Genomic DNA, 15017 nt, shown 5'->3' on the forward strand with positions numbered 1-15017 from the left:
CACATGCATGCATGCACTCACAGATGCACCAGGCACACAGACACAATCAGGCATGTGCACACACACAAACACACACACACACACACACACACACACACACACACACACACACACACACACACACACACACACACACACACACACACACACACACACACACATACACACAGACACACACAGAGTCGAATCGGGTTATCTTGCTAAAATACCCTTTCAGTAGGATCTAGGGGACCTGACCATTAGGTTGCCTGGCGACAGCTCCCCCCTTCCCCCTAACCCCCAAAGAAGGGTGTTAAAACAAAAGACAGAAAAGAAGACAGAGACAGAGAGGAGCAAAAATGCTGGCAGAAGGCGCAGACAATTGTGGTGTTTGTATGTGTCTGGGTTTGTTTGTGTGTGGCGGGGGGGGGGGGGGGGGGGGGGGGGGAGAGGGGGGAGGGGGGGGATTTGAGGAGGTGGAGGAGAGGGAGGAGGAGGAGGAGGTGGGGGGTGCAAGAACACAGGGGATTCATAGGTGCCGGGTTGTGCCAGCAAGAGGAATGTCACGTGGAAAAGCTGACAAGCCCCATTCAATAAACAGAGTGAGACAGGATGCTGGTTACTGGCGATTCCACTTGATTACTTATTACCTCGATAAAGACCGGGTTAAGGTGTGTCATATAGTCACACACACCCAGCCAATGTTTGTTAGCGGTGTATTATGTCAAATAAATGTCCCTTGTTTAAAGTGAATCCAGGAGACAATGTAGACGCCATACAAGCTCCTTTTAAACAATACGTCGTACTTCAGTGTGTCCATGTGAATTAAAGCTGTTTATGTGTGAGCTTCATTTCGGATGTGTCAGGTTCAGTAAACCATTGTCATCAGTGAAAAGCTTGACATTTAGAAAGATCCCTTCCCATTTGCTTCGGGTATTTGGCATTTGTTGGGGCAGGTCTGCTGCCGCTGTTTCCATCGATGATTCATCGTGTGATTTGTATCGCATAATTTCCTTTGGCTGGTTCAGGTGAGGTAAGAAAAGGATGGATAATGGAAATTTGGCGAACGTTGGCGTCTTCCCTCTAAATGACAGCAAACTGTCTGAATACATGATGCATAAAAAGACGGAGGTCAGAGAACTCAAAGGACGGGGCCATAACTGACCATAACATACCGTTGTTTAGACCTTTAAAAATACAGATTTCCCACACTGACATTTAAGCAAAGAGATGTAGGCTAAAAAGTCATTTAATGTCCATTTGACTTGGCTGTTTGTTATTCAAGACGGAACGTCACTCATGTCTTAATGCTCGAACCTTTACATTTGTGCAGTGCTACTTTAACAGCACGACCGCTCCACTCAGGTTGCGTTATAAAACCGCTGTTTCCCAACTCTGTTTCGCCAATAAAACAAACTATGCATTGCGTTGACACATAGTTCCATATACATTCTTATGTAAGGCTTAGTCAGCACCACCAATTACTGGTTTGTTCCTTTGTATTTCACTCAAAGAGCGAAAGTACACGATTGACTCCGAGTTTCCAACCCCAGCGATCCTAACCGTCCTCTTTTAACCCTGACAAAGTTACGGGACACCGGCGGTCACACAAACACACAACCCCGGAGAATGTTTCACCTGGCCGGGGCTAAATGAGGAACACACGGGACGTTACCGTGGGGGAACAGCATGATGGGCCAGGGACCCTGAGGAGGGCAGGAGTGGCGAGAGGAGAGAGGCATCAGAGGAAGAGGACGAGGAGGAGGAGGAGGAGGTCGAGATGGTGTGAGGCGGCAACAAAGGAATGACACAAAGGCTGCCGGCTCAAAACGTGGAGAAATGTTGAGCCCCAGATGGAAAGAACTACTTGAAAATACTTCCACGCACGTTAAACGTCCGCCACATGTTTCAACGCACGTACGGCCTCATTGTGCAACCATGATGACCTCTACGAGGTTATGATTGGGTTCTACACTTGGTTTCTCCACTATTATGATGGATCCCCCCCCCCACACACACACACCCCGCCCCCCCCCTCCTTCTCCCACCCCTTTTGCCCCGGCGGTGTGAAGAGACAGCATGGTAAGAGGTGGGGGGATGAAGGCGGTCGTGGGGGTTGGGGGGTAGCGACGGGGGAGGGGTTGACTGCCTCTCTTTCATCACGACCCCAGTAGTGACAGCTGCTCCAGGGGGAGGCCAGAGGGGGCCGGCCCTCGGTCCAGGCTCCTGGACGGCTGCTATTGAGCGGCCCCTGGCCGTCTGGCTCGGACTGGAGGGGGGTGGCGGCCCTCAGGAGGCGGGGCAGAGAGCTGACTTAAAGCTTTATTTAGGGATTTTCTCAACCCTATTTCCCTATTATTTTGATTCCAGGGTGACTAATGAGGATACTTTTTTTGTATTCAGTATTGAGCAAGAGCGCTTTGGCCATTGCAGCATATTTGTGGCTGCAGTGTTACCCTTATGGTCAAAAGCTAGTCAATGTACGTCCTCTTGAAGTGCTTTTTTTTTGCCACTGACCTACTCAGAATGTTATTATAAGCGTCAAACGAGATGATAAAAAGGATCCCTTCAGAGAAACACAACCTTTTTCGGTCGCGTTGTTATTGTGTCTAACCGAGTCTCGCTCCAGGAGAAGTCTCGTTCTGAAACCTCGCGCTCTGAAGAGCTGAGTGGTGGAAACGGCATGAACTGCAGACATGCCTACACCGCTGTGTTCACTGTCCTCCTCAAAGCGGTGGTTTGCTGTCTCTAACCTCCCACCCCCCACCCCTGCTCCCATGTTCACCCTGCTCATGAGGCTGAGACCACAGCCGTGGAGATGTCCGTGGCGTGTCAGGACAACACCCAGATTCGTGGGAATGCTTGTACTCTGCCTTCCTGGAAGCACAACATTAGGAATGGCAGTTTAAGATTGGGTAATCATCCACTGACATAACCAAGCTTACATAGTGCACATCATAGCTTAGCATCGCACAGGCAGCGGATGTGCAGATGGCTGTTGATGTGATTTGCCCCGAGCGGTGGCAGAAATACACTCAGCGGGCCTTTGATGGAGGAAGGAGAAACAAGGAGAGCTGACTGAATTCCTCACTGCTTAACTGAAGAAAGGGGTTTATTTTTTTGTGGATGGGCTTCAGACATGTGAAATTAACTTGTTTTCCTTGTTGCATAACAAAGAATCAAAGGCAGAAAAGGGAGCTTATAGCAGAGGCATGCCAGCTGCCACCAATGCAAATTGGGTTTAGGATACAGTTAAGGATCAGAGTGCAGCAATCAATATAACACCCTGCAATGAATTGGCCCTGATCAGCAAACCGGTACAATAAACATACCGAGATGGCGAGAGACCGAAGTGACTCACCACGCATGAAGGACACGGTGAGAGAGTGTTCTTTGTTGCATGGACAAGTGCCAAGACGGCCTCGCCTTCTTTTTTTTCCAAACTCCCTAAACGCTAACACCTTAAACGCTGAGGAAACCAGTGTAACAGGTGGAATAAGCACCAAACTCAAAAGGTTTCCCGCCCAGCAGTAGGCTGTTTACTCTAGAGAAACCGCATTTCCACGTGGTAGAGAGACAAGGCTGGCTTTAACAGAGTCTGTCAGCTAAATATACTTGTCGCTATCTACACTATTCCGCCAACAACATTGTCTGTCTACGTACCGTCTATAAGCCAGGACACGTGAGCTTCCTTACCGGGATTAATACAATGCTATCACATCCAACGTGAACTCCCCTTGTCTCTAAAGATGATATCGGATACACACAGCACAAGTCGGACTCAAGTCCACCTATTGTCATGACGCCCTCCCCCACCCCCCCCCCCCACCCCCCCCCCTCCTCTCCCCTCCCCAGGGTTACAGCTTCCTCCCGGATGGGGGACTGCTCCCCGAAGGCCTGCGTCGTGTCACACCTCGGTGGCAGGACCACCCAGAGGGGCCTAATCTGGGGCGGGGCCTAATCTGGGGCGGGGCCGGCCGTGTTGTCAGCCAGGGCCGGGGCTTAGTTCACTCCCACCAACAAGGAGCTAAATTCAGCCCTGGTCGTGCGCACGCTGCTGTTCCCCTTCAGCCAAGCGTCCTGCGTGGACCCGGGCTCACCACCGCCTCCAGAGTTAATTATGGCCCCAGCTTGCGTGGAGGCATATCATTAGCGGTAATTGCACACTGCTTTTATTATTTTTTTGTGTGTAGTTCACCACTGGTGCACCACTGATCCACGCTACTCTTGCTGACGGCCGCAGGTGAAGGGAAGGGAATGACGCAATACACAAGGGGGGGGGGGGGGGGGGGGGGGGGGGGTCGGCGAGTGTGTGTGCGTGTGCCTGCCTCTATCCATGGGATATGGTTTCAGGGGGCTGGGCCAGGGGGGCAAAGATGCTCGTCTGGGGGAGCTCACGTGGAAGGAGGGCGGGATTCTCTATGAATTAGGAAAGGCAGGGAAACGTGTGTAGTGGAGTGCCTGTGCGTGTTTGTGTGTATGTTATGTGTACGAGTGACTGTGAGCGCTGTGTTTTGATATAAACACAGTTGGGTCGTTTTAGTGTGCTGCACTGATCGGTGTCCGGGTGCTGGTCTATACATGCTGAGGAAGGAGTTGTACATCTAAACCTCACTATAGATTCTGTGTTTCCCCCCAGGACCAAAGCCATTTTACTACTACTAGCGCTAATGGAGCACTCCCACCTGTATGGTGATGAGAACCTTCATCCCACTCTCAGGCAGCCTGCTCGGTTATAGAAGTGGTCCCATGGACAATCAGGCATACGAAATCTTCATGAGGCTCTTGAAATATAAATGTTTATTAAGTACAGGTTCATGTTCCATGTGATTTCTCATACCATAGTTGAGGTGTTATTGTGTTAGAGTGCTGTCGTTAGAGCAGCTTCTTATAACATAGCTTTAGGAAGGCACTATGTTCTAAATGTATATATTTTTTAAACATATGTTGTCTCATTCAGGTTAAACTTTATGAAGCCTTCCGAACTACAGAAGTACATGCCTCAAAATAACATTCATGGGGGAAAGGGAAAAGGAAAAGAAGCAGGAAAGGCATAGGGATCTACCTTTTAATTTTTTGGGAAAGTGTGCACCACCGTATCCATAGTGGACAGGGAATGTTGGCTGCACTTCAGTGAAGATCACCCCTAGCGAGACCAATCGTTCCCCAGTGCACATTGCTATCCTGTTGCCAGGTCTTCGGCCAAACACAGTTTCTTTGTTTCAAAAGTATGATTAAATAAGAAAGAGTGTGCTTGAGTGCTATGTGGTGTGTGAGAACGTGTGTGAAGCTTGAATCCCTTTGGCTCACAGAAAGATTCAAGTAAGCAGAATTCCTCCCTCCAAACACACCTGCAAGTTTTGTGTGTGTGTGTGTGTGTGTGTGTGTGTGTGTGTGTGTGTGTGTGTGTGTGTGTAGATGTGTGCGTCCATGCGTGCGTGTTTGTGCGTGTGTGTGGCTCAGATTGCAAAATCCTGCCTGTGGAAAGAAACAGACTAGCAAAAATAGCAACAAAAACCGAACCAATGATAATGCAGATGGAGGCACAAATAATAAAATAATCATCTTGAAGGGGAAAGAACGCTGTGCTTTGATAGAATCCTGTTGCACCCAGAAGCGCCTGTACTTTTGCTTGTGTGTTATTCATTCTTTCTGGGATCTTTAGTTGGAATTCTGAATGTGAATATTTGTGGCCTTGGGGATTGAGCCTAGAGTCTTGAGAAAAAAATAATAATCTGATCCAGAGATAGAGGATGACCGAGGGGTCAGCGAACCTTTAATGGCCAATGGAGAGTTGTGTAACAGACACACTGACCGTCCTTATTCTAATTCTGAAAGGGGATCAACCATAAATACCAAAGAACTGTGATTAAATAGATAGCAAAATAATGCTTCCAAAAGTACAGACCTTGTATACTCGTAACCCCTAAAATAGCCTATATTAAGGAAGCAGAATAACTCTGTTCTTCCAACAGAGTTATTACCGGTATATACATTATGGGAAATAAGACGCTGGAGGATACTACAACCTTCGCACTTTTCTTTTCAGAGCTGATAAACAATTACAGTTCACATCGGGTGACCCAAGTCTCAACTCTTCAACTTGTAAGATGATATCAGTTGCATCTTCAAACGTGTAAGATGAGATGTTTTGGTTTTAATGGTTTTCAACTATTTGTTGGTTTTTCTCTTTGTTTGTTGCCATTTTTCTTTGTTCAGTGTTTTTTGTTTTTATAACTTGTATTGCTCATATTCCATGTAAACAATGTTTGATATGCTTATTTTCTTTGCGTCTGGACCACAGGAAGAGTTGCCCACGTTTCTGTGTTGGCTAATGGAGATCTGAATTAAATTTTAAATCCTGGGTATTTGTTTTTCCCTCAGGGAAAACCTTTCTGCGACAGAAACCAGTCTACCAAACAAAGATGTGTTCAAGCGGTTAGCCAACCTGAGGTAGTGTGATAAGAGGAAAAGAGAAGCATGTGACCAGAGGAACCAATGGGGTCAACATGATTCAGTTACCATCTGAAATGTACTCGAGGAGCTGTATCTAGCATTAAAACGTCTGAGTAACAGCAGTGATAAGGAAACTGTCAAGTCATTCTACCTTGATAAGAGTTTGGAGACCGTTTAATAGATAATTCAAACGGATGCATTGACGGAGACATTGGTTAAATAAATTTCTCCTACAAATTTTGGACAACAAAAGGCCAAGGGAACTAGAAAGTGTTTCCAAAATACAAACAATATGAAGCAGAAACAAAAGGCTCAGATAAAAAAAATGTACAACGAGTGGGACAACCTAAGAAAAGGTTTGAACCGACTTTTATTAACCCAAACATAACTGACAAACTGAAATAAAATGGAAAGAGAACCGCACAGGTATTGCTTGTATATTTTATTTTCTATGTACAGTACATGTAAAAAAAAAAACGACAACGAAACAACTCAGAATGGCCAATAGCATTGACCCAACGGCGGCAATGTTAAACGGCCATGTAGCTCACACACGTGAATATCCTGATGACCGTTTTGCCTCTCTATCATACCGTAAGAGGGATAACGGGTTAAGGGTGCAAGGAGGAGAGGGATGGGGGGCGAGGCCCCCTGAGGCAATGGGCAGCCCTGGGAAAAAAACCTAGCTAGCCAAGCCACTGGAACAGCACCACAGGACGGTCAGTCAGCTAGCGTTCACACATCTCGTCCCCATCTCCACTTGCTTAAAAAAAATAAAAAAATCCAAAATAGAATTATCTCGGGAGGCGGGGCGTAAAGGGCCAACAGAAATAAAGTAGGAAGGCTGGCTGATTGTGTGCAATATTCAGTTTTTCCTTGTACTTCTGAAAGCCAGACTGCATTGTGAGGGCTGTGCTAGGACCGGCCCTGCTCTCTGCCTCAACCAGTCATCCACTCACCACCCCTCCCCCGCCACTCATCAGTTCCATGACTGTTGCTTTTAAGCCAAAGGTCACCGAAGGACAGCCTTTGCAGTCTTACCCCTTGCAGGGGCTCAATAAGTACAGGCGGAAATAAGCCAGTATCGAGCACATCCCCCCCCGACCAATACATCTCTCTCTCTCGCCCTCGCTCTGCACGCTAGGCAGTTGAATTCACAGTATTCCACAACAACATGTTGTCCTATAGGCATTCATCTAAAACTTTTAACGGGGGATGCATAGGGGGCTGTGACACATTGCCTGTCCCGAGTTTCAATCTCCCAACAGCACTGAGAAAATTTACTTGGAGGATTTTGTAGTGTGGGTGTACGTGTGTGTGTGTGTGTGTGTGCACGTGTGTGTGTGTACGTGTGTGTGTGTGTGTGTGTGTGTGTGCGCGTGTGTGTGTGTACGTGTGTGTGTGTGTGTGTGTACGTGTGTGTGTGTGTGTGTGTGTCAGACAGACAGACAGACGGGAGACACAAGAAGGAGAGACATGCCACCCAAGTCTAGAATACAGTGTACACAACCAACCGCCAACAGTTGTCTGGTCTACGATCTACTATCCCATTATTCAAAACAATGCCTTAAAAAACAAAAAACGGATTATCTTCAAGGCCATACATAGTTAGCCGACCCCCCACCCTAACCCACCCCACCCCACATGTCTACCAGGGCTGTATATTACGCTAGTGTCAGTGACACAGAGCTCACAGCAGGCCACCATGGTACAGATAAAGTGCTTTGTTCTCGACATGATGCATTCAATAATTTAAGTGGTGCAGAAAATAAACTTTATATAAAACAAAAAAGGTGTGAAGGGGGGGGGATGGATGGGAAGGAGTGGAGGAGGGCACAGAGGAACCTGCTGTTGACCTTGGGCACTGGTATCGCCCCTTTAAAACACATCACAAACATGATATCACTAATACCGTCTGAGAGACACACCCAGAGGACAGGAGGAGGCTGGGGTGGAAACGTTGGCCGTTTGCAAACTGGATCTCACCAAGACCTTTCCTTTGTTAATGTATTGTAGCCTACCTCAACAGTCCTTGGGTGAGGGGATAGGGTGTCTATGGTCCAGAGAACTGCAATTTCAGGCAACATTAGCCTAGCACATCGGACTGTGTTTGCGTCTTTCTTTCGGACTTTGGACTTGAGTCGGACACGGCGATTGTTCAGGATGGTTTGGGACAGCAGCAGCAGCAACTCATAGGTTCTGTTTATGACCATGGAAGAATGGTGGAACTAATGGATGGTAGTAGTAGTAATAATAATAATAATAATAATAATAATAACAATAACAACAATGATAATAAACAAGTAATAAATACATTCATGTTCTTGTAGTGTCGCTATTCCTCTTAACTCTAGAACATAGAAAAAAAAAGTGGAATAGTTCAGAGAAGAGCAGCGGGCCTCCGACCGGTCCTCTTTGCTCCCGTATTCAGTCTCAACAACGCTCCACCTTGGTGGCCATTTTCTTCCAGCTTGGTGGGAGAAAAAAAAGGAAAAGAGAAAAAAAGAGAAAAAAAAGGGAAGGCCTATAAATAGTAGCCGTGGCAACGGCACGCACTACCCTCCTGGGTTTTGATGACAGAGTTCAGGAAAACCTCAAGAGACAGATCCTCTGCTCCTAGCCCCTGCAGAGAAAGGAGAAACCCAATCATGTCATAAAGCACACCGGGTCATACTTCCCATATTGGGGCGTTGAAGCTGCAATTGACCAAGGCCTGACCGTGGGGCGCCATGTCACGCAAGGTTGATTTAGGACCCGTCTAGGAGCTCAACAACTACACTTTACAATCCACCGCCTCGTAACCCCCTACAAATATGGCAGATCAACCACACACACACACACACACACACACACACACACACACACACACACACACACACACACACACACACACACACACACACACACACACACACACACACACACACACACACACACACACACACACACACACACACACACACAAATATGTGCGTCACCTGTGTTGGAGACCAGAGTAAACAGAGCATGGGAGTTGCCTTTCTGGATCTCGTAACATTCCCAAACATTTTTAACCTTTCGGCGTGTTTTCAGGACTGGCAGTTTGCCCAATACTGGCATGCCGGGTAAACAACCACAGCCTTATCAGAAAGGGCTGCCAGATGTATATTTTTAAATACACAGCGAAACATTTTTGGTTAAACCACTTGGCAATTATACCAAGCTAGATTTAAGTTATACCAGTGTGTTTGACTGTTCTCTTAATATAATTGATTAACTATAGTAATAAAAGCTAATCTCTTTAGTGCGTACATGAAACTATTGAATATAGGTCATATATAATAATACACAAGTGTAATCAGTGGAAATCAATTTATCCCATTTTCATGTACCTTGAGGCTGCTTTATGAGGCAGCCATGCCCCCCCCGTCATTTATTCAACATATAACCATATACTCAAGAGAACAATTACTTCCTTTGACTGATTTGAGGCGATTGGCATACCAATTCATAATGTTCAATGGATGACAACCATGAGTAGGAACACTCATTTTGAATCCATTTTTATAACAGCTTGCGCACAAGGACTTGCATATTGCCTGCAGTGAAGCGTAGTCTGTGTCCATTTGGTGCCCCAATTACTGGAGGCAAACAGCACAATATAGGGTGGCTGTTTCTCTCCATTAACTAGGGGGGATGGCCATGCATGTACGCTCATAGATCGTTTTGATGTCTAGGCCCCTTTCTTTTGAAAGCTGTTAACAGTAAACACTGAATGAGATCGAGACAAATAAACGCCTCCTGTGCAAACACCATTATGAGTCTGCAGATTGGCCGTGGTAAACGTGAGGACGTAAACATGGTGCTAGGCTGCTAGCCTACTCGGATGCACATTATGGTCTCAATTGTGTGGGTCTTTAATATCTCCGCCTGGTCAAACTAACATTCACAATTTTCACTGCATAAAAATCAAGGACATTAGGAGCTGGACGACTATTTGTCTAAAGCGAGTGCCTGAAGGAGGTCTAACAGTGGTGGACCTACCTACGTTTCACAGTGGGAGAGCAGTGATGTGATCTCTTGGTCCACGTGGCCCACCGCCTTGGCCGCCTCCAGGATGGCTCTCCGGTACATGCCCTTCTTCTTGCGGTTGAACCGGGACCGGAAGAGCTCCCTGAACGGCGAAAGCTTGGCGACGGACAGCTGCGAGGTGGTGGGCGAGCCGAACCACGCCACCTTGGCCTCGGGCCACCTGGCCTCGCAGCTGGCCGTCTCCGCCTTGTGGCTGCCGCTGATGTTGAGCACCCGGGCCGGCCACCAGGGGAACCCGTGGATCTTCCCCCACACAATGTCCCCCACCGCCACGGCGTGGCCCTCCTCCGTGATGCACTTGGTCATGCTGCGGGTGTGCAGCCGCACCGTGATGGGCGGCACCGTCTTGCAGCCGTCCAGCGACGGCACGGAGGACGAGGTCACCGACAGGTCCTCGCCCGGCGCCAGGTCGCAGAGCTCCGGCGAGGTGCCCTCGGAGCTGAAGGACTTGGACTCGTCCAGGCTGTCGCTGCTGCACACGGACAGGCTGGACGAGTCCGCCTTGCGCTTGCGGAAGTTAATGAGGAGGGTGAGGTCGCCGTGGCCCCGTCCGGCCTCCTCTCCGGAACTCCCCGACCAGATCGCCAGAGAGTTCTTGTCCTCCCGGGAGTCTTCAGAGTCGGGGAGGCAGGGGGCAGGCGCCCGTGGGCTGTGCATCCGGTTTCCCCCGACGAGCTCCGCCTCGTACTCCACCGTGCTCTCGTCCTCCTCCCTCGGTGGGTGCCTCAGGAGGATCTTTGGAGAGGGCAGGTGCTCTGGGCCGACGGTGGTGTAGGGCCTGGTGAGTTTGAGTTTGGGAATGGACACGGTGAGGCCCGACCTGGTGGCGTTCAGGATGTGGCGCTGATCCCTGGTGGGATCGGAGGCCGGCTTGACGTCCTCCCCGAGGCCGTTGTGCACCAACTGCTTCGGGCAGAACGGCTTGACCGAGCCGTGGACCCGCGAGGGGATCTTCATGACCTCCCCCTTGCCCTGTGGAGTGCTGTACGAGATCTTGATGACGGGGCTGTGCGGGATGACCACACCGGGAACCTTCTCCACGTCTACCTCCACCCTCTTGTCCCTCCTGAGGCGCCTGTTGTCGATGCCGGGCCCGTTCTCTCGTCTCTTTGCGTCCTTGCCGGTGTCCTCTTTCCTCACCATCTTGGTGGGGGGCTCCCTGCCGTCGTCGTCGCTCTGCAGAGTGTTTTCCTTCCTGGAGCCCTTGGTACTGCTGCCGGTGCCGTCCTTGCTGTCCTCGTCACTGTTCAGCGTGTTTTTACACTTCTCGCACAGCACCTGACGCGGCCGTAGACGTATCGTGCTCATGGTCATGCGGCCGGGCTCTCGGGTCCGCCTCTTCTTCCTCTTGATCGATCTCGGGGGAGGCTGGGGCACCCATTGGCTGTAGCTGTGGCGCACCCACAGGGGCTGCGGGAAAGGGGCTCCTTCAAAATAAGGAGGGTAAGGAGTCTTTCCAGCCAGTACCGGCGTGGGCACAGGGCACGGGGCTGGTATGCTGGCTGCATCGTCCTCAGGAAGTGTGTTTTCGTCCTTTGGCATGAGTAACGCCTCGATCGGATCGATCAATACGGGGTCCTCACTCAGAACTTGAGGGATTTCACAACCCAACTTGAATATGTCTGGTTTGGTTGTGAGATCCGCTAGACGCCCGGTGACGTCCGGTAGACAAAACAGCCCGGTCCTAGGATGAAAACAAGATGGGTTGAATGACAAAGGTGCTTCAGGGGACCCTTTGTTAGGGAAATTAAATGAAAATCATACAAACAATATGGAGACACACACAAATGTCTAGTGGCACATGACATTCTAAGTTCTTTGGTTATGCCATTTCCTCCCCTAGAGCTGTAACTCATGCATGCCTTCAATTTGACCCTGACTAGGTTGGTTGAGGCAAACTTCCAACGGTTCAGATTAAACAATGGCATAAGTAAAACATTTAACAAGCAATATAAGTGAGCAGTGTTTAACTTTAAATATACCTCTGACATACTGACTAAAGAGCCCTGCTTTGCTGTTTCCTATTATTCCAACTAGGCACCGCTTTCTATCACCTGTATGCTAAATGTGCTAAAAATGTGGGGGTTGGGACGTGGAAGCACAAGAAGGCAGACGGTTGCATTCCCTGTTGCTGTCTAGAACTACAACCACATAAAAACTCCCTGTATGTCTTAGTCTAAGTACATTCTCATGTTCTCTACTACTGTTGGAGACCTGTAGACGTGTTCAGGGAAGGCCCGGCCTCTAAGGAGCCTTTTAGGGAGAGGCTGGCAGAGCAGCAGCAACATGGCTGTGCTGCCTAGTCTAGAGACTGCAGACAAAGAGACTACAGGAAGCCCAAAAGCCCCCACCTCACCAACATCACAGTGAACAAAAACAATCTCAGGAATCACTTGGGATTCAATGATAAAGGAGAAGAGCCAAGAGATTTCTGTCTGTTTTCACATCAACGTCAGGGCACATGGGAAGTGCAATTATTAATTAGGGTACAGTTGGGATGCTAGTTAGGTTAACTCTCCCAAGACACAAAACTGGCAGGCAGATCTCAATAAGTCATGGATGATCCCTTTGGTATATTCCAATGTGTTTCATACAGCAGGGATATACTAGCCAACAGTCAGTGGGTACAGTGAGCGACAGGAAAGAAACAGTGCTGTTCCTGACAGAGTACAGACAGTCCTAAGAGCAGCACAAGGACATGGCACTTCACCAACCATGACACAATAAACAGTTGCTATTTTACACAGTGCAAACAATAACTAGCTTCTAGATATAACTAAAAGGATGGGCAGGAAGGCGGATATTACCTGTGACAATGAAATCAAATCTATTTCCATGATTAAAAACTAAAGAAAATCACAGATAAGGCCTGATTTGATTTAGCCAAAGTAAAGTTATTGAATAAGCAAATGTTTTAAATGCATACATTAATATGTATTTGTTCTAAAGAATATCACTAAGGCATACTATAAAATGGGGAAAGCTGTTAAGATTCTGATAAAGTTACTCTGAACACAAGTAAGAACATGTGCTTATATCTATATCTATACATATGCTGTCAGTGTGAATAGATATGTACAACAGGACACACATCTAAAACAATACATCTCTCTCTATATTTTGTGGCTTTCAGACTTGAACATGCTTATGCTTTCTTGCCAGCAGAAGCAACCTTTTGCAAGGGGCCCTTCTGATTCCTAGTAACATCCATACGATCTATTAAAACCCCATCACCAAATCTAATATGTTTGCATGCTTCGATTTGTCCTCTTCCATTGTTTATATTGCCAGAATGTGTGTTGGGTAAGGGGGGCTCTTTTCAATGTAGCTTAAATCAAAAAGGGATGTGTATTGAAACACAAGTTAGGAAGGCAGGTGACTTCAAGATGAATACCAATTACACAATACACATTTTAACAAAAGAGTAAGTGTCCAAATATCCAAGTATCCAAAACCAATGTCTGGATACGTTGTAGCTTGTTTGAGATTTATTAGAGCTAACAATGAGCTATAGATTAACCCCTTGACATCAGCTATAATTGTGCAAGTTAGTTAGAAAATATATTGATATGTTTGATGGGCTACAAGGATAGATCAAATATAACCTCTTTATAGGAACAGTGCATCTAAAAATCATAAAAGGCTTTGTATTAGCCTCATAGCAGCTAGTAACATAGCTGCTATGCCAGTTACAATACATCCATGTCTTTTGTAACAAGGCCCAGTAGGCTAACAAGCTAGCTTGGATATGATAGCATTCGAGGTAGATTAGCTATAAGCTAAGGTTAGCCAATTATTTTACACCATAATGTTCAAATTGAAGATATACCACTCACTTTTTGTTGGAGTCGAGTAATATCCCTGTGTAGCTTCTTTCTCGAAAGGTTAACGTCACGACCAGTGTATCGTTAATAACATGATCGATAGTGACAGGTAGCCGAGAGCCGGCCCGCAGCTCCTCGGCCGCAGCCTCCATATTTCCCGGGTGAGTTGTCCGGCTTGGCGGTGCTTGATCCCGGCCAAGGGAGCCACGATCACGTCGGCCTAATATCCTACTCCCCTCTCTTTCCGAGCACGGGAGGCTACACCGGGGCATGAAATGACGCCATCACCCCCTCCAAGTCAATTACAACAGTTCTGCTACTGGTGACATCACGCAGAGAAGCAAAATCTTCTCAAGATAAGGCCTTCCCTTCTGTTTTACTTGAAACGGCAAATAAATTATACATTTAATCCCAACTTTCCATGTAAAGACAGCTTTACCATTTTATCTCACGATGGGTTTCACCTTGATGGAATACATTGCTATACAGTTAGATTCTGTTTATACATAAACTTGTTATCTCATGAATGAGCTTATGTATGTTATACATCACAAAAACAACAACAACCACAAAATGAACAACATCCTATTTGATTACCTAATGGACAGTAATGTGTAATGCATTGGTATTAACTGTTGTTTGATTCAGACATGTTGAAGATTTCTGAAAGTCTTGGGTTTTAACAAT

The 15017-nt window shown here is 47.4% G+C and overlaps 1 protein-coding gene and 1 long non-coding RNA gene across 3 annotated transcripts; one reads left to right on the forward strand and one right to left on the reverse strand.

Annotated features, from left to right (window-relative positions):
- Positions 1 to 5651: 5651 nt before the first annotated feature.
- Positions 5652 to 7998, forward strand: LOC132472920 (uncharacterized). Its single transcript, XR_009529217.1, has 2 exons — positions 5652 to 6115; positions 6364 to 7998. It is a non-coding gene; the product is annotated as an uncharacterized LOC132472920 (long non-coding RNA).
- On the reverse strand, positions 6863 to 14664 carry pwwp2b (PWWP domain containing 2B). 2 transcript variants are annotated; one of them, XM_060072778.1, is made up of 3 exons: positions 14343 to 14664; positions 10459 to 12190; positions 6863 to 9058 (listed from the first exon to the last, which is right to left on the reverse strand). In XM_060072778.1, exons 1-2 carry the CDS (start codon positions 14600 to 14602, stop codon positions 10459 to 10461), a joined length of 1992 nt encoding a protein of 663 aa, XP_059928761.1. In that variant the 5' UTR covers positions 14603 to 14664; the 3' UTR covers positions 6863 to 9058. The 2 variants fall into 2 exon arrangements, with proteins under 2 accessions (XP_059928761.1, XP_059928760.1); XM_060072777.1 differs by having other exon boundaries at positions 10463 to 12190; positions 14343 to 14662.
- Positions 14665 to 15017: the final 353 nt, after the last annotated feature.

The sequence above is a fragment of the Gadus macrocephalus genome, chromosome 15 (assembly GCF_031168955.1).
Source record: "Gadus macrocephalus chromosome 15, ASM3116895v1".
NCBI classification, from domain to species: Eukaryota; Metazoa; Chordata; class Actinopteri; order Gadiformes; family Gadidae; genus Gadus; species Gadus macrocephalus.

Coding starts and splice junctions, on each gene's coding strand:
- pwwp2b (XM_060072777.1), bottom strand. CDS start 14,602: ATGCCCCGGTGTAGCCTCCCGTGCTCGGAAAGAGAGGGGAGTAGGATA. Junction 12,191..14,342: donor TTACTCGACTCCAACAAAAA/GTGAGTGGTATA, acceptor TTTTCATCCTAG/GACCGGGCTGTTTTGTCTAC.